Here is a 24660-nt window from a genome sequence, read left to right as displayed (position 1 = left end):
TGAGGCCTGGAGATAACACACTGAAACACGAGATGATACGCCACTTCAGGAAGCAATTATATTCTTTAAAAAAAGACAGCCAAGCATACTGTAGATTACACGCTCTTCCCAAATGACTACTCTCCCGCTCCCAGTGAAAAAGCCCACTCTGGGCAGATATAATGCGTAAATATAATGTGACTGAAATAGTTTAAATTGCCATTTTGACAGAGGACCGAAGAGGAGGGACGCGGAGGAAGGACGAGGGAAGATGTAACTGCTAGTGGTGCATGTGAGAGAGAGAGAGAGAGACAGAGAAAAGTTTTACAATAGATGTTGGAACATTGCTGTGAGCAACTGATTGCATTTGGCCAGAAAAGATAATATTTGAGCAGGTAAGGATAACTATGTTCCTCAGTATGATCAGGAAAAATAGAGCTGTTGATCTATTAAAAAAAATAATAATAAAAAACAAAAAAAATTGATGTAATTAATCACAGCTTTTATTTATGGATTTTTAATATAAAATAAAAGGGTGGTGCAGCAGCTAGTGTCGCAGTCACACAGCTCCAGGGACCTGGAGGTTGTGGGTTCAAGTCCTGCTCCGGGTGACTGTCTGTGAGAAGTTGGGTGTGTTCTCCCCATGTCTGCGTGGGTTTCCTCCCACTGTCCAAAAACACACGTGGGTAGGCGGATTGGCAACTCAAAAAGTGTCCGTAGTTGTGAGTGTGTGAGTGAATGTGTGTGTGTATTGCCCTGTGAAGGAATGGAGCCCCCTCCAGGCTGTGCTCCTGCTTTGCACCCAGTGATTCAGGGTAGGCTCCGGAGACCATTGCGACCCTGAATTTGATAAGCTGTTACAGATAGTGAATGTGAATGAATTAATTGATAAAAAAATTAATGTAAGATAAATACAATGGAATTATATTTATTATAATTCTATTTATTATTATCCACTATATTTATTATTATTTGTTATTATTATTATTATTATTATTATTAAGTATCATCTACAAATTAAAAATATAATCACAACAGACCTTCTTAATCAGCAAGTGTGAGTCAACATGTCAGTGGTCCTGTATGAAGTGCGCGTTGGCTAGCAGGGTGTGAGATTAGGAGAAGCTCTGAGCTCCACAGTCCAGCAAGCACTTGGGTCAGACAACCAAAACATCTCTCAGCCAATGACAGATCACCACTTGTGTGTGCATGTGCGTACGTGTGGCTGTGCATGTGTGTGTGTACGTGTATGCGTGTGTACGTGTGGGCATGTTTGAAAGCAAAATAGCTGAGAGATGACATCACTGGCAGTAATACACTTCGTGTGACATCTGCAGAGAGGAAGTGCGAGAGAGAGAAAGAGAGAGAGAGAGACGTGCACATTGAATATAGGAGTATAACACTGAGAAAGGAAGCTGAAGATGTGTCATCCCCTGTCCTGAATTCCCCAGTGCACCTGAGCTTTACTTTCACATTCACATGCTGGGATAATGGTTTAATGACCTCATACACAGGCTACGCAGATCTGATACGTGACTACATTGTGATAGTTCATTCTAAAAGTCATGGCTGGGGATGAGAATCAAGATCACTGAATGACCACAATAGACTTGACCACATAGATTTGGCCAAAGCCAATTTAGAGTAAAAGTGCACAGACCGAAGGTACCGAAGAAACTGGAAATGTACACTGTGTTCACAATGGCTCCCTATTCACTATTCCCTATATTGCTCACTAAACAGTGCACTATTACAGGGAACTGAAATCAGGAGGGCAGTGAAAGATTGCGGACACTACTGATTATTGGTATCCACTATCCAGTAGTGTGCATGTGCTGTACACTACATTTTGCAGTCCACTGTGGGATTGTTTGAGCACACTGAAAACTATCAGGCACTGCTACGAAATGTTGAACCTCAAAATAGTGTACAGGTTTAAACACAGGGTTAAAGAATACCTATATACAGTACCAGTACCATGTTGGACACGCCCGCTCAAGGAGGGTTTCTTTTGTTTTGGGCCATTTTCCACATACTGTGAATGTACAGAACCAGTCAAAAGTTTGGACATCTCATGCAATGTTTTTTCTTAGTTTTTTATTATTTTCTACATAGTAAATGAATATGGAAAACATTAAAACTATGAAGGAACACTTATGGAATTATGTAGTAGACAAAAAAAGTTAAACCAACCAGAATATGTTAGATTATACTTTAGATTCTTCAAAGTAGTCCCATTTTGCTTTGATGACAGTTTTGCACCCTCTCTGCGTTCTCACAATCAGCTGTCGTCACCTGGAATGGTTTTCAATGAACAGCTGTGGCTTCGTCAAGAGTTAACTTGTAGAACTGCTCACCTTCTTAATGTACACAGGCACACAGTTCTATAGAGTTAATAGCCCTATTCCACCAATGACTAATGAGAATGTGTCCAAACTTTTGACTGGTACTATATTAACACTTTAATTTTAATATATATATATATATATATATATATATATATATATATATATATATATATATAACACATTAATATAAAAAGACCCTGTTCCATGTTGTGCTAAAAAGCTATGTATATTTTAGGAAATATATTTTGCCAAAACTTCTAAGATCATTCAATTAAATTAGTGGAAAAATAAGGTGGAAAATAACTTTTTTTCAGAAATTTCACAGGTATATGTCTTTTCAGACTCATGATGTTGAGTTGTCTATTCAGAGAGAAAGAATTCACTGAAATTTCATCATCACCATCATCATTTCACATTTAGTCCATTTCTGGGTCACGTTCCACAGAAACACCTGTGGATTTCTAGTCTGAAGCCAGAGTGGATCTAGATTTTCTCCTGTTTCTCAAAGATAATTGTTTTAAGGACTGTTTATCTGATGTTGACTGTCTTGCCTGATTATTAGGAGTTGCACTTTCTGTATACATTTTGATCATTTTTCCTCATAACGTCACTTCAAGTCAATTCTTATATATTATCTTCCTCAGACATATCTCCTGATAAATAAATGGCTTTTGCTGGAAAGTACATTAATAAAGTTTCTGCGTGGTGCTTGATGGGTATAATGTGTACACAACACAAAGCTACTCCTAAACCTATAAGGAAAAATACTTTTATCTGACCATCAATAATTTAATAAATATAAAAATATAAACTGAAACTGCACATACACTATACTTCTCCCTGAAATCTTTTACAGTGCATCTCCCTCTAAAGCCCCTTGAACTTGTTAATCAGGGTGCTCACTAAACGACTCCAGTAAAACAAAAGGCGTGGAAGAGCTTAGGCAGCAGTAGCCCTCTCCTGGTCCAGCTGACTGTAAAATACTGGCCTCTAATAGGTTATTGACTATGGCATATGGGACAGGATGACATCATTGGCAGCCAATGGGGAGCTGAGCCTGGGAGGAAGATGAGAGCAGCGATTTTGAAATTGTGTTTTGCTGATGTCAGCCTCTTCCATCCCCAAGAAAGAACAGGGGAACAGGGGGACAGAGGAGCAGGGGAGAGGGGAGTAGCACACTGAGAGAGACAGAGGGACAGAGAAAGAGGGAGAGAGGGAGCAAGGAAAGAAGGGGAGACAGAAGGGCTGGAGCCGGGTACAGGTTAGCGCCGCTAGTGTGTGTGTCTGTGTGTGTCACTGTATCCAGGGAGACTGAAGCCGGAACTTCTTTTCCTGGCCACTGGTGAGAAGAGAGAGTCTGTCTTTGTGTCTGTGTGCCATGTTTGTCATGTACGTATGACGTTATGTGCACTCATCATGCACAGGCTGTATATGAAATTACTACATGGGTAAGTGTGTTCTGCATGTAATTTGCTGTCAATCCTTCCATTTCACCAAGTCGTGTCTCTCTGCTTCCTTTATTCATTTAGCTTTCCTGCTTCACCAGCCTCAGAACCTGATAGCTGTCAAATAAAACCCTACAGAAGGCAAAGAAGCAATCAGAAATCAATAAAGAAAAGAAATGAAAATGCACTCACACAAAGTTGGAGGATTGTTTCGAGGAGAGTGCTTTCACTGCTTTTATATATTGTTGTGATAATGAATTATATATATATGTCATCACTGAAGTCAATTCTTTCTTTCTTTTCAGAAAAGCAGCGCCACCTCTATCAGCACCACCTGTTTCCATCACATAATAATCTATATGCCTAGCATCTCCCATATTTCAGGTAACTCTCTTTGGTGATGCATTTCCCAAAGGCGTAAACCCTGGCTAAAACCATCCAGCCATCTCCATGACGACGACCCAACGTTTTGCAAATGGGCGGCGAGTGAAAGCGCCCCACTGCTCGGCTCTGGGTGAGGTAATGTTTTCTCTGGGTTCTGGTTTCTGAGGCCGCTCGACTACGCCACTTCTTGGCCATCCCTTTAAATGGCACCCACAGTGCGTGAATGCCAAGAGGCTGCAGAGAAGGATGCGTAATAACATTAGTATTTCCACCATCTAACTGATCCGTTACATAACAGTAAACAGACCCCGAGCACACCCAATAGGACGCGTGGAAAAAGTACATACACCATATGGTTTATGGACACCTGCTCATACAACATTTCTTCCGAAATTAAGGGTATTAATAGGTAGTTTGTTCTCTGTTTCTGTGAAAGCTTAACACTAGGGCTGGGAACATTTCTGTCATGATTTGAAGGCCTGGTTCGGATGTTGGATGATTAGCTTTGGATCCAAACATTTTTCCAAATATATTGGCTGGAGCATCATAACCACAGAGAATGCCATTACAGTGTTGGTGGGCTTTATATCATTCAGTCCAGTTCCAGCTAGGCATAGGGTATGGTGACCTCAGGCCCACCTATGGCTGATCCAGAGGGTTCCTTTTCATTGCATGCTGTGCTATTATAATTACAGAGATCACAGAGCCAGTAGAGAGCATACACAGCTCAATGAGTGTCTATTACAGGTGCACCTTAAAGAATCTGAATTCACTAATTATAAGAAGTGTCTACAAACCTATCTATAGTATAGCAATAGCAAACGTACATTTTCCGAGTGTTTTAAAGTTTATATTAGGATTTATATGCTACGTTTAGATGATATTATTTATTACATTAATATTATAATATTAATATTTTACCACATAAGGAATTTAAGGAAAAACTGTGTACATTTTTTTTCCAAACTATAACTTCAATATGGCTCCCTCTCAGTGGAAGCTGGAAAAAAGGCTCACAAGGGGCTTTTCACAGAGAGGAGCTGAGCTTATGTCAAAATGCACAGCAGAAGAAAACACATGTTGCCATTTCTCCTGAGTAAATGAAAAATGTATTTACACCAATAAAGAGCATAAAATACTAGTGTTTACTGGCATCAAACCAGGGTGTGTGTGTGTGTGTGTGTGTGAGATACCAGCTTCAATCAAGGCAAAAACCACCATGTTGGTGCTCCCAGTGTTGTATAGAACTGTAGTACTTTGATCGTGCATTTAAAACCCATAAATAAACCTCTAGAAAAAAAAAACCCTTAAAGAGATCTGACATGTATGAAGTGCCCATACTCCAGTATGCACACAATGTCAGAGCTCATACGTCAATCCACTCTCTCCTGCTGGATGTGTGCATTTACGAGTCGCCCGAGGCAGTTACATGCATGCTTCTGAGTCAAGGTAGTGAGCTGTTGAGTGAATGTGTCAGCACACATATATGTCAGAATTTCTATACTCTCTGTATGGGCACCAGGTTTATTCATATTGTATTAGATTTCCCAAATTAAGTTCTAATCTACACATTTATTGAGGGGCATTTCAAACATGGTGAGCTCCAGTCTTACTGTATGCGTTTCTACATGGCTCTGTATGTGCAAGGACTTTCCCTTCTACAAGATACATTCTACCTAAGCCAACAGATCATTTTATCAGGCTTTTGTAAGTCCACAATATTTACAAGTACTAACATGTACTCTTGACTATTTGTGGTTGTCACGTTGTAGTGTTTGGTTGCCTCTGAAGTTATATAATAGTTAAATAACCCTGTTAAAACTTGTTAAGACATAATTCTTGTTCATACTAGAATTAAAACTGCACTCTTTCAAATGGCAATATTAAATAAATAATTAAATGAAGACAAATATTTCAGTCCTAGTGGTACATTCACATAAGTAGGAAACATGCTTTAAGCTTTTCACAGAAATGTGCAGTAGGATTATCACATTTTCTCTCTCACATGGTGCAGGAAATGGCCCTGGAATGTGCATTATTAAATAAATGAAGTGAGGCGCACACTTTTGTATGCTAAAGTCAAAAAGAGTATCTCATGTCTTCAGAAATATCTCAGGAACAATAAAATTGTGTTAATAATCTGCAATAGATATTACACGTGAATGCGTTTGTGTGTATACTTATGTGTGGGTATGTTTGTGTGTGTCCCAAGGGATTATGATATATCAATAACCTGACTCACACTTATTCAGTGAAACCCACACAAATGAGCTTTCAGGTGATCACTTTTCAGGGTAAGTTCACTTTCAAATTCTGCCAGTGCCACTCAGATATTTTTGGAAGTTGCACAGCCGAAAAAAGTACAGAGTCAGAGCACTCCCTTGTGGAGCTAACCTGAACTTCAGCTCAAACTTTCCCAGCACTTTCCCACACGGATTTGCACTTCAGACATAGACACTGCTGCTACATTCCTTAGTAAATGAGATAGTTATGTAATATTTATGAAAACATGTATTTAATATATTCAGTGATATATATATATATATATTATTTTTTTTATTTTTTACAATCTTCAAAAATGCTATGAAGAACATATCTTCACTGACCTGTGTCCAGAGCCTGGCATAATTCAGGGGGTCCAGTTGAAATGGGCGGTGTTCTATAGAGTGGCTCATTTTCCCAGCCTGAAATATTCATGAGAAAATGCAAATTTGTACCATAACACAGAAATAAATCATTGAAATTTGAAACAGAGTGGATGAATAAGTGCTGAAATTGGATACGAGTTACATTTTTTCTTCCTGTTTAAAATCTGTTGTATAGTTAGAGTAAGAGCACTCTGCTGTGACAGTAATAAAGTCAATAGCACAAAGGAATTTCAGGCATCTGATGACTGCTAGCACTCTTTCTAGTGACATGATTAGACTTGGAATATCAGTGTCAATATTCACAGACACAAACAACTCACTGTACTGGGCAATCTTAGTTGTCCCATTTCTGCCGGTCATATCATGGTCAACCACGAATATTCTACACCCATTGTCTATTTTCTCAGCTCCATTTTCCTTAGAGGTGCACTTTATAGTTCTACAATTACAGACTGTAGTCCACTGTTTGCTCTGCAAACTTTGTTAGCCCCCTTTCACCCTGTTATTTATTGATCAGGACCCTCACAGACCACAACAAAGCAGGTATGATTTGGGTGGTGGATCATTAACAGCACTGCAGTTACACAAATGTACTGGTGTGTTAGTGGTGTGTTATTCACCACCCAACATTCTGCATACATTAGTAGCCCTCTTTCACACTTTTCTTCAATAGTTAGGACCCCCACTGGAACACTACAAAGGAAATATAATAATATGGGTTGGCATGTTAGGGTGTTTCACTGATATGACTGGATCAGACACAGCAGTGCTAAGAATGTTCCACAACATTCAGACTCAATGAGCAAACAATGTATGCAGAGAAACAGATGGACTACAGTCTGTAACTGTGGAACTGCAAAGTGCACCTATATGGAAACTGTGGCTGATCTAATGGACAATTCCTGTACAACATTAGAGAGTGATTTTTTTTGGCTAGGCAGTGTATAAGCTGGTGCTTGGCTGAAATTTACTCTCAGTAATCAGTGCAATGTAAAGCTAAATTCACTAATTAGTAGAAACATTTGGATATAGAGCCACAAGCTTCACTTGCCAGTCCAAATTAGCCTTAAGGCCCCAAGGCAAAACCAGAGAAGTAAACTTCAAACCTCATACACACACTGGCTGACTGAGTGCATTTGGGGAAAAGGAAAAATAGTGTGAATTTGATTTGTTGTCAAACTATCACTGTAAGTGTGAATGTGTGTATAGTGTGTTGGCGTGCCAATGGTGTTTAATGAGCTCACCCGGTCTCTCAAGAGCTTCAGTCAATCTGAGCACCACCACTGGGGCCTGGTCCGGCACAGAACACTGTTCCACAACATCCCCCATCACAGAGCCTGGCAGAGAGAGGGAAAGAGAGAAAAGGTGGAGGACAGAGAGACAAAGAGAGAAGTGAGAGGAAAAGAGGGGGGGGGGGAGTGAGAGCGATTAACCATAGACATCCTCCATGCTCTTTCCAATATTCACAAGAGAAAGAGACAAAGGGGTTGTGAAGAGCAGCAGACGGAGGGAGGCATGAGACATCCCTCCACTGACATGTCGTATTCCCTGATTAGCAGCCCCCTGGTAACCCCCAATGGCAGCCCTCCCAAGGGAACAGGATAGCTGTCATATTCACACTGGAATTACACACACACGCACAGAAAAATGTCCACACAAACACACACACACCATACTGAAGCGGGCATGTAAATTACTTGAGAGTTCCGAAGTACATCTGAATGAAACAGGGTGGGTGTCCATGGTCCATGTTACAGTTTATGTTCTTTACACTATCGCATAAAATGTTAACTACTTCTGTATTTCTTATGCAGCATTTACTGAAGTAAAACATGTCAATACCTCAAGTGAAAACACAAATACCACCAAGATAAATGAATGTAAATAGTATTGGCTGAGAAGTGCTAAAGTGCCTAAGACTGTACACAGTGCTATATGCAAATGAGCTATGTTTGGATTGGCTGCCCTCTATCTTGTTTAATGTTAGTTTTATTTCCTCATAATTCTGGGCTCTCTCTGTTAGTTCAGTATATAGCGTGTTGCATAAATAAAAAAAATAAAATAAAATAAAATAAATAATAATAATAATAATAATAATAATAACAACAACAGTAAAATAAAAACTTTCAAGGTTATAATAGAAGGTGCGTGTGTGTGTGTGTGTGTGTGTGTGTGTGTGTGAGGAGTGTGTTCCAGCCAGCAGCACTGAGAGATGGCAGCTCTACTTTAGAAAAATGTTGCTGACATGCTGTTCTGAATGTGTACAGCAACAGTCAGAGGCCATCAGATGACCTATAGATGAAGTCCCACACGTAAACCTGTCCAGCGGTGCTACACACTGTGCAAATACTCTGTGTGTGTGTGTGCGTCAGGAAGCAATTAAACAGTGCAGTGGTATACAGAACAGCATGTCCGCAACACTTTCACCAAAGCATAGCACAGACACAACTGTCGTCTCTGAGTGGCAGTGGCTCAGCGGCAGCGACACACACAACACACACACGCAAGCAAGTCAGATCTGAGAGGAATCCACAAATGTCAAAGTGGAAGTTACATTGGTCTGATAATTATTCAGGCCGGCCCTGAGGTCCAGTGTGCTACTACGTTTTCAACAGTCTGAAACCAATCCTGTCCTGGATGCATACACAAAATATTTCTACACTGTAAAATTTACAGCAACTTAAAGGAGGTTCACTAACGAGTAAAGTGCTGTTCATATACAGCATCAGTTTTGCCTAGGGGTAGGGTCTAGGGGGAAGGCTATTTTCCACCTGAAACTGAGACTTTTTTTAGCGGCGCTCTTCAAAAATAAAGGCTAAGAACGGCTCGTGAAACAGCACAAATGACCAAATTAAGCCACCATTGTCATCATCTTCTCCTTAGACAAACAATAAACTTAGATAAACCTAAATAAACTTAGATTAATATAGTTTCAGTGTATTATGTCCTATTACTTTATAACAAGCATAAAACATTGCTATAATATTGCTCTCTCAGAATTGACCTTAAATAGCAAAGCAATTACATTAGCACCTGTGGCTACTGCAACATTTAAGGTCGATCTTGAAGTTTCATTGAAAAAGATGCAGAATAAACTGCTAAATTCAGCTTCATATCACTGACAATTAGGAATGTGTGATAATATATGACTGTGGAATGCTTTTGAAGGCATATGATGTCATAAATATAAGTACGACTTTAGCCAGAAACTGATACCCAGTTCATCCCGCGACTCTGACCCAACTCCAGCTTTATCCTATAGGTATTGTTACAGCTCCACTCACAACATCAACAGCCTACTGCTTCCACCTCATATATAAACACCATTAGAGTTACAATCAACTGTGTCCTGGTTAATATAAAAAATTTCAGAGCATTTACACTGTTGACACAAAGTCAGTTTCTTCTAGTTTTGTGTGAAACAAACACACGTATACTAACGGTGTCCTTCACTGACAGACTGCAACGCTGCATCAGATTTTGAAATAGAACCTGTTCTGTTTTCTGTGTTGACGAGTGCATTATAAATCAGGCCGACCAATCAAAGCGCCAGGATGGCGGCGTCTGAACAGCTCGTCTAGTTCATAGCAGAACACAAAAATATAAACCAACACGACGATAACTACAATGAGGAAGTTAAAGAAAATATAATACCTTTTAATAATGAGAGGAGCAACAAGCAGAAGCAGAGCCTCAAACTCCCCAAATTGACGGTAACACCGCTGAACTCCCAGTGTTGTTCTGGAGACTCGGTCAGATTCATTTTGGCGTTTAGTTTCAGTGTTTACAATAAAATGACAAATTCATCACTGTTCCTACTCAATATATTAATTTAGTCTTCCTCTTCCAGCGTATTCCCATGATTTCAGAGCTTTTCCCATGATTCCCAGATTTCAGCGCCGGACACGGTGTGAATGTTCCACTGTGTTAAAAATCACATAATTTTTTTATGTGTGAAAAAATAGTACTCTGTGTGAAAAGGCTTTTAATTGTTCTCATTACATCTGTGGAGATGGTATGGTAGGGTAGTTCATTTTTAAAGGAACTGAGGTTAAAATATTAAGAGTTTATTTGAGCTTCCAGAATTCAGAGCGGGCGGCACGGTGGTGCAGCAGGTAGTGTCGCAGTCACACAGCTGCAGGGACCTGGAGGTTGTGGGTTCGATTCCCGCGTGACTGTCTGTGAGGAGTTGGTGTGTTCTCCCCGTGTCCGCGTGGGTTTCCTCCGGGTGCTCCGGTTTCCTCCCACAGTCCAAAAACACACGTTCGTAGGTCGATTGGCGACTCAAAAGTGTCCGAATGTGTGTGTGTGTCTGTGTTGCCCTGTGAAGGACTGGCGCCCCCTCCAGGGTGTATACCCGCCCAATGATTCCAGGTAGGCTCTGGACCCACCGCGACCCTGAATTGGATAAGCGGTTACAGATAATGAATGAATGAATAAATGAATTCAGAGCAGAAAAACTGATTAAAATTACTGTAAAACTGGACTCAGGTGCTGTGGAACTCCATAACAACACCTGAGAAATCTGTGAGTGAAATAATTTGCACTTACTGGTCCTGTTGTTTAACCAACAAGTTGGCCTCTAGCTTGCACTTATATCATGACTATATTAATAAATTACATTACTTAACATTTACCAACTTCTATTGTCCTCAAACCAAATTGAAAATTTTAATTAAAAAACCCTAAAAAGTAGGTTTGTTGTCTAATTCATAGCTTCAATCCAAACATTTATGAACATAACAGTGAATTCACTCATTCTAAACTTCTGAGCAGTTTTGCTACACATAGGATGTATCTTGTAGATGTGCCATCCATGAGGGAGGTGTCAACATGGTTTCCTTTCAGGAAAGTGCAGAGCAGAAAGGTTAGAGGTGCGAGCAGAGGCGTATGACACTTGCGCGACTGGAGCGAAAGTCACAGCTTGTTGTGTGACATTTGCATAGATAAGCGCTCCATTAGCATCCCATTAGCATGAGTGTAATGTTGAGCAATCCTGGGAGAAGCAACAGCGTTTTCTGTCTCTTCGGTATGAGGAAGGGTCTAGGGGACCTGAGACACCCCATGTGTGTGTGTGTGTGTTCCTGTTTGGGAGCCTTCACCAGCCCTCCTTAGCGACCATGCTAATTAGCGCTGATGTGCACTGGTTGCCAATGTCTAGCTGCTTTGCGCTAGCTCTCCATCTTCCATTCCATATTTCATAATTAGGGAATATTTATTTACCTAACTCAGTCGCCTGCAGTAGCATCTGTTGACGGCAGGAAGAGGTTGTTGTTGGGGACCGTGCTAATCACCTCAGGCTGATGTGACTGACTCGTCTGAGGTAAATAATTAAAAAAAATACAAATAAATAAATAAAACTGAAAACGGAAATGGAACAAAGGTCTCGCTCACTCTTACTCGCTCCCACTCACTCTTGCTCAGGAAGAGACCGTGTTGAAAAAGAAAGGCGATTAGCATACACACCGACAAACTTGGACCCAGGCAAAGTTCCTACAGCTGGGAATCAACCACAATCCCAAACAAGGGAAAGAGGATGGAAAAACCAGTGTTCTGGAACTCTCATTATGCAAATGCAGGACTTGATGTGATACTTTTGGTGATAAAAAAAAGGGAGAAAAGGCTGAAAGAATAGAATGAGAAGGGATGTGGAGTGGGGGTGCGTATGTGACGATAAGTCAAGGAGATTAATGGTGTAAATACCTGGGAGTCTTGTGATGCAGGTGGCAATGGGAGGGAGACTGGGATTACACATGTTAGTGCCGGAGCGCATTGGTATTCCGGCAGCACTGAGAGCATTTAATTGCTTCACATCCCGTCCATCTCTCCACGGGCCTCGAGAAGCCATGGCTTATGAATGAGCAAAGAGGTGAGAGTGTTGAGCTGGAATCATAATTCTCTCTCTCTCTCTTTCTCTCTCCTTTGTTGCAGCATCCCCACACACTTGCCTGTGTTTCTGATATCCACACTATGAATGACAGCTCTTGTCATATGAAACAGAATGCATGTATGCCTTCACCATCAGTCAGATGTATGTCATGAGGACTGGGGTTTTTGGGGCTTTCTTTGGAGAGGTTTTCTGTACAGTGGCTCGATTAGCATCGCTGTCAGAGCCCATCACTGGAGCAATTCCTCAGGAGGAGGCGGTTCACGTTGAGCAGACGCAAGCTTCTCCAGTGTTAGCTCTGCTGCTGCAGGAACAATGCAGCTGAATTCACACACACCAACACGGTCATGTGCTCTTAACCCCAGGATAGAGGGGTTACAAAGTCACATTTGTTTCTTGTGCGTGTTCTTTTGGTTTTCAGGGCAGTTTCAGAAGCACAAACATATCTCTGAGGGCAAGAACTGATAGAAGCACTTCTGTTTTCATTCATTCTCGACTGTTTTGTGTCAAGAGCATTCTGAGTGATTCACCAAACTAGGAGCCGGGAGACCAAGTGGGGTCAAGGAAAAGAGCAAATTCGACTTTGGTTTTAGGAATGTATTTTGCATGTTACTAGACTGAAAACCTCTACTGAATATACTGGGGGGAAAAAAGCATAAAATATAATAAATACAAAATTCTTATTTACAAATTCGGTACAAAACACACTTTTTTTTTCAAACCAAACATCTGAGGGGACTGAGAAAATCTCTGAGGATTTTTTTGGGGTGTACCATTAAGATTTAAGATTTAAAGCTTTTGCTATGTAACATATATTCTCCTGCTCATTTGTAAACTTATGGTAACTCTTGTGAAGTATTAAAAATGAAAATTGCAATTTTATTCAACAGAGAATAACCTAAAAACTAGCAGTTTGAATGGCAAGCAAGAAGAATGTATTAGTCACTGCATTCATTATGAGTTCCATGAAGGAAAAGGCACAGCAAAAATATGTGAATTGATTTGTTATATCGTATCCTAAAGTATGTGTGAGTTTTGGTTTAGACAAAGTTTGGTTCGATGTTAGCAATCACGAATGTAGCAAATAAATACTTATTTTTATACTTATTACTTATTTATTTATTTTTTAATAAAATGGTATTTGTCATATTTAATACTACACTGTAGTACAGTTTGAAATTTTAATTGCAATTGTACATTAGACAAAAATTATTAAAACTTAACTGTAAGCCTAATATTTAGCAAATAAATAAATAACGGAAAAGTAAAAAAGGCTTGTAGTGCTAAAAACAAACTAAAGAAACACATTTTAGACACCTTTCTTTTGCACTTTTCTACACACTAGTGCAGCATCTATCACTGATGATACACCAGCAGCCAAGTTGCACCAGTACACTTACATACATAAGCTGTTTGGTACAGAGGTGACAGTGCAATGCAGGAAACACCCCCTGAAAATGGTGCCAGTCCCTCACAGGGTATGACTCACTCACACACTCATAGCTGCAAACATGTGTTTTTGGATTGTGGAAGGAAAACAGGAACACCCAGAGGAAACCCACAAAGACACAGGGAGAACACCCCAAACTCCTCACAGACAGTGACCCAAGTTGAGGAAAGAATGCAGGACCTGGATACCAGGGCCCCAGTAACCTGAAGCTGTGTGGTAGTGATACTATTTTGTACCACCGTGCTGCAATTTATCCAACATTTCTTGGCCTGTTCATCTACATGAAGTGTAATAATAATTTTAAAAAAATTGTATATCTGATTTCCTTGCCAAAAATTATTTGAATATTAAGAATAATAGTATTTCTCACCAAAATCAATGAATTTCCAAATATGATTGTGACTTCTCAATGATAATAATAATAATGATATGTGGTGCTATGATGATTCCAGATATGCTCATTAGCTGAAAGCAGAAGCATCAGCTGTACCATTCGTAAGCAGAGAACAGTCCATTAGTTTAGCTTCCTAAGCTGAAAAGAGTGTGGAATTAATGATGCATTAGCATCAATTATAAAAAACACACACACACACACACAAATGCTGGGTAAAAATGACCTCCACAGCATATTTGAATTAGCGGCTGATGTCCATTGTTGATGCTGCTATAATGGCTGTTGGGAGTAAAAGGCGCAGGGAATAGTGGGAATTCTATTGTCACTGTACAGGCTCTAAGTGCAGCAGCCTGGATGCTCTAGGAGAACACAGGAGCCGGGCAGATGTTATCCGTTTTCTATTAAGTGGACAGAAAGCAATTTCTCTGGCTTTCATTGCAGCATGCGAGTGTGTGTCTGCGTGCGAGTGTGTATGTGTGTGCATTTAACAAGGCAGCCCTGCTGTGGTCAGGGTGACGAGGAATTACTGGAAGGATCAGCACTTCTGCACAAAGCCATTAAAGTGGCCAAAGGCAGGGGTCAGCTCACTAAGACTATACAGGATACCAACACACTCCAAAAAACATCATAATAAATCCCCTGCTTTTTCTATTTGTCCTCCTTGTTCTTGCACTAAGCACTTCTTATGCACTCGGAAGTACGTCTCCCCACTAACACCACACAGCAAATGCTCTACATGTTCTTCAAGCCCCTCAGAAATATACTGCAGCTCACCCAGACCCTCACTAGGGGGAGTCCCAATCTCTGCTGACTCTCTACTGCCTTTGTTTGCTGCAGAGAGAGAGAGAGAGAGCGAGAGAGCGAGAGAGAGAGAGAGCGCGAGAGAGAGAGAGAGAGAGAGAGAGAGAGAGAGAGAGAGAGAGAGAGAGAGAGAGAGAGAGAGAGAGAATAAAGCCGTGAAGGAGAAAGGCCCTACCTCAGAGAGGAGACAAAGGAAAGGACTTCTAGAGAGTTGAAAGAGGCAGTGATCTGTCTCTTTATTCATAATATTTAAAAAAGTGTCAACACTGGGAGAAATTTTACCTGAATTACAGAGAGCTGGAACACTCATTTGAGTCTACAAATATATTTTTTAATATAATTCTGAAACACATCATATGTCTAAAAGATTGTGTTAGTGAATTAGTGTATTTAGCTACTTCATAGGGACATACTATGAAAATATCACTTTTTCCATGCATTACAACATTAATTTGGAGATCTGGCCCTCCACCTACCAACTCACGATCTGTGAATAAAAATAACCCAGTCAGAAAACAATGGATAAAACAAACTGATTTCGCATTGTTTACATCAAGTGTACAGACTTTAGTGTGCCCTGCCTCCTCGTCTGAGTTCCTCCAATCACAGCACTGGACCTGTGTTTGTTTATGTGAGAGCACAAAGACGAGTTTAAACAGAGCTAAACAAACACTACAAGCACAGAGAAATAAGAGTACTGATTAAAAAATTGGAAAATGAGAACAGAGCAGAAGGAGAACCAAGTGACAACAGCTAAAATGCAGAGATTCCTGGACTCACAGAGGTCTAAATAAACCTTGGTCGAGAAGCTGTATGTTCTGTGAAATTTGATCTCTGTTTATTTATTTATACTCCTGCTTGGTTTTTATTGAATATTCTCCCAGTCATTAGTCAACACCAATTCCCATAAGCTGTTAGCCGAACTCAAGCATGATGTCAATCATTTCACACTGCCACAGCCCCACACGGCAGCGGAGAACGCTAACTGACCACGTCTGTCACATCAGCTGACCGACACCCATGCTGGCTGGCACAGTGCCATGTTATGAAGGGAGGAAGGGGCCATCCTAGAGTCTGAGGGCAATTATGCTCTCTTAGGACTCCTGGATTGTATGGATGAAAAATCACTGGGGATCGAACTGGCAATCATCCAAAAATAAGACCAACGCTTAAACCGCCGAGCCACTCAGGAGCCCCCTGCTGAGGGTCTTTATACATGTTCCTTAAGAAAACTAACATTAAAAATGTATTTATAGGAAACCAAAAGTGGATCTCTAGTTGCATCTCTCTAAAGAGCTTTATTTCTTTATTTCTATATCTTTACTAGTGTTCACAGAACTGGCTACAGCAGTCTGCGAGCCAATCAGATTTAGTGTCTGCCTACATCTGAGACTTATTTAAAAACAAAACAAAACAAAAAAGTCTTGTAAACCATATTCTGAACCACATATGGAACTCTAATGGCATCTTTACTCAAAGGCTGTAAGCTTTTCACTGGAGACTTCCTGGTACTGAACCACAGCAGCATGCATTATGAATATTATATATGCTTACAACAAACAAATAAATAATTGATGCTTATGCCAGATGTTACAATGAGGTTAGCATTGAGCAAAGTTACCTGCATCCTTTCATTTCTTGTTGTTCTATGGAGCTGCCCATGCAAAGCTGTGTGTTTGTGACCACAAGAGATGCATACCTAATGGCGCTTTACCACTGCATGCAGCCTACATGACTCTACTTGGCTTGTCCTGGTCCCAGTCCCAGCTCACTTTGGGTTCCAACCTTGCAGTGTAGGTACTAAATGGTGATTGGCCAGAGAGCCATGTCAAGCACCAAGAAATGCAGAGCTCATTCCAATCCAGCGCAAACTCGGTGCTTGTTAAATCTCTAAAGTTACAACAACTTCCACATTTATTTTTACCGGACTCACAACGACAGCTCATGAATTTACCTCTATATGTTTTAAAGAGGTTTAAATGCTCCTTGGACCGATGGCCGACGAAAATTTTCATTGAAATGTGCAACAAGTAAAATTGATCTGTGAGAACTGGGGCGCAGAGCTGTGTTTAGTCCAAAAAACAAAAGCAACACATGAACACACAATGAATAAACAGCAGCTAACTTTACCGCCACCGTTGTTGTGGTTATCAAAGACAGTGATTCCTGTTAGAGACAGGGTTTTGCGACGTCACCGTTTACATTTCACGGGGAGCCCTGCCAGTGGAAGCGCGTCAAGCTTTAAGTGAGCCAAGCCATATTGAGTCGAGTCATATAAAGCCGGACCCATGTAGTGGAAAAGGACCATAAGTAGATGAATTCCCTAAGTAACGGGTGTCTAAAAACTTGTGGACATGATTTGTATTTCATTAAAAAATGCGTTTAGCACCTTTAAAAGCACTTTAAGTCAAAGATTCATGGTTATTTGAATGATTGTGTAATGTGTTTGAATTTGTATAGTGAAATGACAGTAATAATTCTAGAAGTTTTCTTAAGGTTAAAGGTAATAAATAAATAAATAAATAAATAAATAAATAAATAAATAAATAAATAAATAAATAAATAAATAAATAAAAGAATACACCATGAAAAGGAACCTTTAACCAATATCAGTATGATCCCACTGCATGATACACATCATAAAAATTACCTGTTACTGAGAGGCATCTGGCAAATGTCTAAGATCTGGAAAGAGATTAGGACTGAGCTCTTATAATGGAACACCTTCCAACTTCAGCAAAAAAAATAAATGAAAAAAAAGTATCTTCTCAGAGAGGCCAGTGTTGGTCTCAGATCAGCTGGAAAGAGTAAATGGCTGAAACGCAGCCTGGTCTCAGTCTGAGGAGAAGTTGTTGTGGGATAAAATGGTTGGATTATTTCATTCCCTGTGGTAAATGTGATTTAGCTTGGTATGAAGCACGTTTAGTTTGATTATAAATATCCTGTGCTGCACAGTGGACTCAGATATAGGGAAGTGATCTCTCCCCTGAGTGGAGCCAGAGCCGTGATGGTCAGAGGGCTCAAGGCTCAGAGCTATACTGTATGGCCAAACACTTATTAACTACACTCTGCCTCTAAATCAGAAGTCAGTACAGTTATTAATGCTCTGTTCATCATTGCTCACTAGTAAGTAATTAATAGTCTGTATATCACTACGCTCCAAATGTCCAGTCTCTCAAGCATAGTGCCTGGACATGTGTTAATTTTTACTCTTTCTACATGTGTCCCATTCTTCTAAGGTATAGTTTGGTGAAAAATCCACATTATAAAATGTTACCCTTGCACAACATGTAGTGGATCAACTATCATGTATTTCCTGTGTCTGTCAGTTTAAGAGCATGATTCTTCTTATTGTCTATGCAACATACATCTCCATTAAAACATTCATTCATTCACCGTCTGTAACCACTTATCCAGTTCAGGGACCCGGTGGGTCCGGAGCCTACCCAGAACCCAGATCCACCTACCAATTTGTGTTTTTGGACTGTGGGAGGAAACCGGAGCACCCAGAGGAAACCCACACAGACACAGGAAGAAACACACCTAACTTCTCACAGACCTGGAGCGGGACTTGATCCCACAACCTCCATGTCCCTGGAGCTGTGTGGCTGTGACACTACCTGCTGCTGCATTAAATATATATATTCATGTTTGCTACTAGAATGATTTATAAATGTTAATTTCATTTTTTTAATACTTAAAAGAGTATTTAACCGTATGACCCACTATACAAATTTACGACCAGTAGGAGCCCAAAAACAAAATAGATAATAGATTCATGCTTATATGTGACAGAAGTAAGGTGACAATGAACAAAATAAAGCTATTAGGGAGCTCACATCCCGTTAAACTGTTGGCATCGGGTGCTGCTAAGTTGGCTTTTACTAATTCCCTGTTCCACCTTAAATGCTGCAGCAGTTCCATTCTGACTCATGCACCATAACGTTACTGCTGTGTATGTACTTTGAAACAGAGAATTTGGGAAAGGAGCTGGCTAATAAGGGGGCCCAACTTCAGCTGCCATTCTGTTTAGCTTAGCTTACGTGCTAAATCACACAAGAATGGACCATTTGCAGGATAAATACAATCTTAAAAAGCTGCTTAAACTCACTTTGGTGCTTTATTTCTTTCACACTCTCCAGACTCAACCCGTCTGTTTAGATACACAAAAATACAGTCTGAGTAGCTGTTGTTGACTGATATATGCCAGTGATTAGGCCTTAAAGCTATGTCACTGGGGAAATCTACACTGGATATGTATTTGTACTCACAGCAACAATTTTTGAAAACTTGAATATAATTTGCATTTACTTTCCTCAGAATGTCTGCTTAGACCCACAATTCCTTCTCCAGCAAACACCAACCAAACCCACTGGAGAAAAGAAGTCCTAATCAGAGCAGGAGGGTTCTGTGAATCTGTCTTTGCGAAGAATCAGTTCATGTCTGTGTCCTCAGTAAAAGTCACTGAGCTCCAGATCCTCACTGGAATCGCAGCACAAACACACACACACACACACACACACACACACATCGTGCAGTCTGGCATGATGCTAAGTGCCGCAACAGTGAAAACTGCAGCAGTGCCTAAGTACCTGACATTTTACAAGACAGCAACAGCCACACACGCTTCCCACCTCTGTTTATACCAGCTGACTGGTTTAGATAATGGCAAAAACGTGTCGCGGAGACTAATTGAATTTCAAGGCTCTGTCCAGAGCTGTGCTGTAGACAGATGCTGCATCTCAGCCTCGTATTGATTAAGTGTTCATTGTCTATTCCAGCAGGAATAAGAAGAAAACATTATGGCAATCAATCGATCGCACAAATTTGGTCCGGGGCACACAGGCAGGGATTAAAAAGAAAGCGCAGCGTCATAAGGGAAATGGATGAGCCATTTAATTTCAAGCAATCTTCAAGAAGGTCCACCTGATGAATAATCGATGACGGGCTTAAAAAAAGATGAGGAAAGATTTTTATATTTTTTGGCGGTGTACTTTAGTGAACATCATTAAAAATGGCATTTAAAATATCCTTACTGGAACACCCTCCTCATCTGTCAGTCGGTCTGCACGTCATTTACGTCTCACTGTGTCTATTTTACATTCACAGACTTGGAAAATAATGACAGAGGAAGAGAGAGGAGGAACGAGGGAGATGAGGCAGAAGGACAGGAAGGGGGGGGAAATGAGGCTTAGAGGAAGCAACGGTAAGTTACGAAAGAGTGAGAGTAGTAATAACAGACAGAAAGGCGAGGGAGAAAAAGAGAGACAGGAAGAGTCAGGGGAGGGAGAGTTGAGAGAAAGAGGATAAAAGGGAGAAAGACAGACAGTGAGGTAAAGAGAGACAGGAAAAAATAGAAAGAATGAAAGAGTGAAGAAGGTGACAGAAGAAAAGAATGAGAGAGAGAGCATGGAGGAAAGAGAGGGCAGAAAGGAATGAACATAGTGAGAGAGGAAGGAAAAGCAGGTGCCAGAATTAGTCTTTTTTTAGGGAGGTCAGAACTTTCCAAAAAAAGGCCACCTGGCAGGGGCTCGGCCTCGCGTGTTCCCCCACAGCCAATCAGATGAGCCCAGGAGAGGGGTGTGGTGTGGATCACATGCCTCTTCAATTAGTGTGAGTGAGTGAGCAAGAGCCAGGGACAGAGAGAGGGGGGGGGGGGGCAAACTTAGATGAGAGGAACATTTGTAATTTGTGAAGGAATGCTAAAAGTTGATGTATGCCCCACTGAAAACAAATATAAAAAAGTCCTGACATGACGATACAGAACGCTGGCATATGAATGCTTCTTAAATGTAGGTGATATACCCAACCTTTCTAACTATAGAAATATACATCACTGTGCATGTACAGTCTCTATACAATCATCTTCAAACAAATAATCAAGCAAATCTATCTAGACTCACATCTACCTCTGAAAGGCCTACGCTGTCGTGGTGCACAGGGGAGGCCACTGCTTGGAAAAATGTTACTCATACAGGTACTGATAAGACAGACAAGATTTTTTATATAGATATAATAGTCCACCCTATATAAAGACTACTCTAGGTATATCATATCAGTAGTATACATACTGTAGTCTATATATGTTATACACAGTTATCTATAGTGGACACACACATATCAGCCGTTATATTAAAACCACCTCCTTGCTTCTATACTCATTGTCTATTCGGTCAGTTCCACTTATCATACATGTGCACTTTGTATTTCAGTATTAACATTCCACAGGCCACCTGTTGCTGTGCATACTTTAGTAGCTCCCTGTCTTTCAATCATCAACAGATGGACTACAGCCTGTAATTGTAGAATTACACCTGTATGTATTAGTGGGGTGATTAAATGGACAATGCTTGTAGAATTAAGGAGGTGGGTTTGATGTTATGACAGGGTCTGTGGACTATAGGGCTGGCCCAAATATTCAACTATTCAGATATTTGTTCGTTCGAATTCGGAATTCGGTTTATAAGTTATTTGTTTTTGTGATAAATGTGGCGATAAAGGCAACACTCAACACCACATGCATTTAGCCTTGAACGAAGTCTAAAACAGCTAAACACACTACAACAACCAACTTACAACAAAGCATGGCAAAGTTACAGTTCATTTTGTCAGCTTTGTGCCTGAAATTAGAGCACCTCCACTCAAACTGGTTAAATTGTGTATACTCTGTGCTCTTAGTTAGCAGGCTAGTTAGCAGGTTAGAGAGCATATAGGTGGCGAGTGAAGCCTTACTTTGAGCCACAGTGCAGCCTGGAGAGAGGGACATTCCCTGATAGCAAGGAGACGATGGACCACTGTTGCCCACTGAGGGCAAAGTTGGGGGTCCACTAGTGTTTTGCACAGTGTTTTCTGGGAGAACCACTTGTGAGTAAACAGGATTTTAGACAAAATGCCTCGTTTTAGCACTCTTCCATTCACAGTCCAATGTAAGTTTTTTCCTTCATTAGGTTCGTTTGTGCTGGATTATAATTATTTACTAATCTTATTTATAAAGGATAACAGTGTCAACATTTTCAGCATTTAATCATTTTATATCAGGCCTATACTCATTATTATATCTCTCATAGTTGTTGATAATATTGATTATAGTTTGTTTTCCAGAATAAAAGTCTCTGTGAATTTTAAATCTGTTTGAGGAGATTATAAATGAGTTATATCCTGTACAGGACAGTAATCTGAGTGGTCCGATGGTGGACCAGCAGTGGTCTACAGTCAGTGGTGTGCCAGCCTTTTGTTAATGTCAACTATATACACCACCGCACTCTACAAATATTCGAATATCCTGGCCGAAGCTCTAAAATGGTGTTCAGGGCAGCCCGTAGCACACTACTAGGTTAACATAAAATAGCCTTTTAATGGCACATGATTCATCTTTTGCACCTTAGCAACTGTAGTGCTACACTTTAAAGTAACATATCATCTTTTATGGTACAGTGTTTAAAACAAACTACCTATTAACTAACTATATATTTTTACAATTTGGTAGCCCATTCATGATTGCCATTTTTGTGCTCAGTATATTGTCCCAGAAACAATTGCAATTGATAAAAAATGATATTATTGTTATAGTAAGACCATTTTGTGCCACTGGTGTAAAGATTATAAAACAGCATAACAACGAGATTACACCCCTTTAATGAACAATTAACCTTTGGCAAAAACTTATTTATTAAGTATATCCAGACACTGGAACTGGAACATAGATATTTAAATATACCAAATATATAAAACCAAAATAAAGCAAAACCAGTGTTTTCAAACAAATTGACATAAAGGCCCCAGAACAGAGAGAGCAGAGAGAGCCAGAGAACAAAACAGAGCTAGCGGTTAAAATGCTGATGTTCATTCTTACGTAAACAAACACACAAATTAACACAGTGGACAATATTGAGGTCAAAAATAATTATTGTGAAAATGTCCATATACTGTATGATAAGTCAATAATTATTGTGACAGTCCTCCTACATTCTTCTTAACAACAGAGGGTTAATTTAACAGACATCTCATAATGAGACACAAACTGCATATATTTAAGGCTAGTTCACCTGGCAGTGTATCATGAAGTACAAAGGCAATACTTTAATGCAACAGAACATGTTCTCTCAAGAAATAACAGAGAGAAAGAGAGAGAGAGAGAGAGAGAGAGCTGTCAAAAACTCAGCAAGCCACACTGCAGCCAGTATTTAAGCGTGTAGAGTAAGTGTGAGTGTGTGACAGCAGGGCGCAGGCCAGCCCATTTGAAAGTGTGTGTGTGTGTGTGTGTGTGTGTGTTAGTTCTGTGTGTGAAATGGGGACAGTGTGGTAGCATCATAATGCAGTGCAGTGTGAGGATAATGCTCATTTAGTGGGGGCTCGTTATAGGGCTATTAGAGACCTCCCCTGAAAGTGTGGCTCCGGTATGAGTGTGTCTGTGTAAGGGAGTGTTTGTGTGAGAGAGACTGCATTTGCCCCAAATGTACTCATTCATGAGCTCCCGGCTCTAGACCACTGGGGCATGCATAATTAATAAGGGAGGGGAGATAAAAGCAGACTGAAGTTATTTTTTCAACTCTCTGTGTGTGTGTGTGTGTGTGTGTACTGCTTTGGAGCTCAAACGTGTGTCTGTGTGGTGCATCTGTGCATGTGTGTGTTCTGAGCCCTTAAGCCCGTGTGTGTGTGTTTGAGTGGATGAGATTAGTCATGTTTCTTGCAGTAATTGGCACCCTTAAGAGAAGCAGGAGAGAAAGTAAATGTAGGCCAACTTGCTCCTGCTAGCCACAAAATATTTATCAGATATTGCCCATCCACCCCCTCTGGCTCTAACACTGCACCCACCATGCGTGTTCGTACACACACACACAAACACACACACACACACACACACACACACACACTGCTGCTGAACAAAGAATGGGAAAAGGAAGGAGAAAATATACTAGTTCAAAAAATGTATTAGAAAAAAAAAGACATTTGTGATGTAATGACAACAGGGACAATAAACTCACACTCGTCATCCTGTATGTGTGTGCACATGTGTGTTTCCCCTCAGGTCATAAACGATGCAAAAGCCCCAAATTGAATGCACCGCATTTCTCTTCCAATTTGCATATTACACAGCACACCAAAAGCACAGGCAAAAGATAAAAGCCTTTCATCCAATGCAACACACAGTTCTCAACTATGACTGTAGAGCTTATAAAAAGAACTGGACACAGCACTGCAAATACCCAATATGTCCAAAACTTTGTAGACGCCACCTATAACAAGTGAATCCACACTGTTAGAAATTTTCCCACTGTAGTGATATCGTTTGCTGTCTCTGTGGTGTTACCCTCAGGGGTACAT

General features: G+C 40.4%; 1 protein-coding gene across 1 annotated transcript in view; it reads right to left on the bottom strand.

Moving 5' to 3' along the window:
* The window catches only part of pik3r3b (phosphoinositide-3-kinase, regulatory subunit 3b (gamma)), a 223103-nt gene that overhangs the window by 132994 nt on the left and 65449 nt on the right, over positions 1-24660 (bottom strand). Inside the window, exons 3-4 of the mRNA XM_066662909.1 lie at positions 8049-8141; positions 6763-6840 (exon numbers count right to left, since the gene is read on the bottom strand). Coding sequence (XP_066519006.1) covers positions 6763-6840; positions 8049-8141 — 171 coding nt within the window. The remainder of the gene's footprint in view (positions 1-6762; positions 6841-8048; positions 8142-24660) is intronic.

The sequence above is a fragment of the Hoplias malabaricus genome, chromosome 3 (assembly GCF_029633855.1).
Source record: "Hoplias malabaricus isolate fHopMal1 chromosome 3, fHopMal1.hap1, whole genome shotgun sequence".
NCBI lineage: Eukaryota > Metazoa > Chordata > Actinopteri > Characiformes > Erythrinidae > Hoplias > Hoplias malabaricus.
Note: the sequence above shows the minus strand (reverse complement) of the source record. Positions and strands in the feature narration are given on the sequence as shown.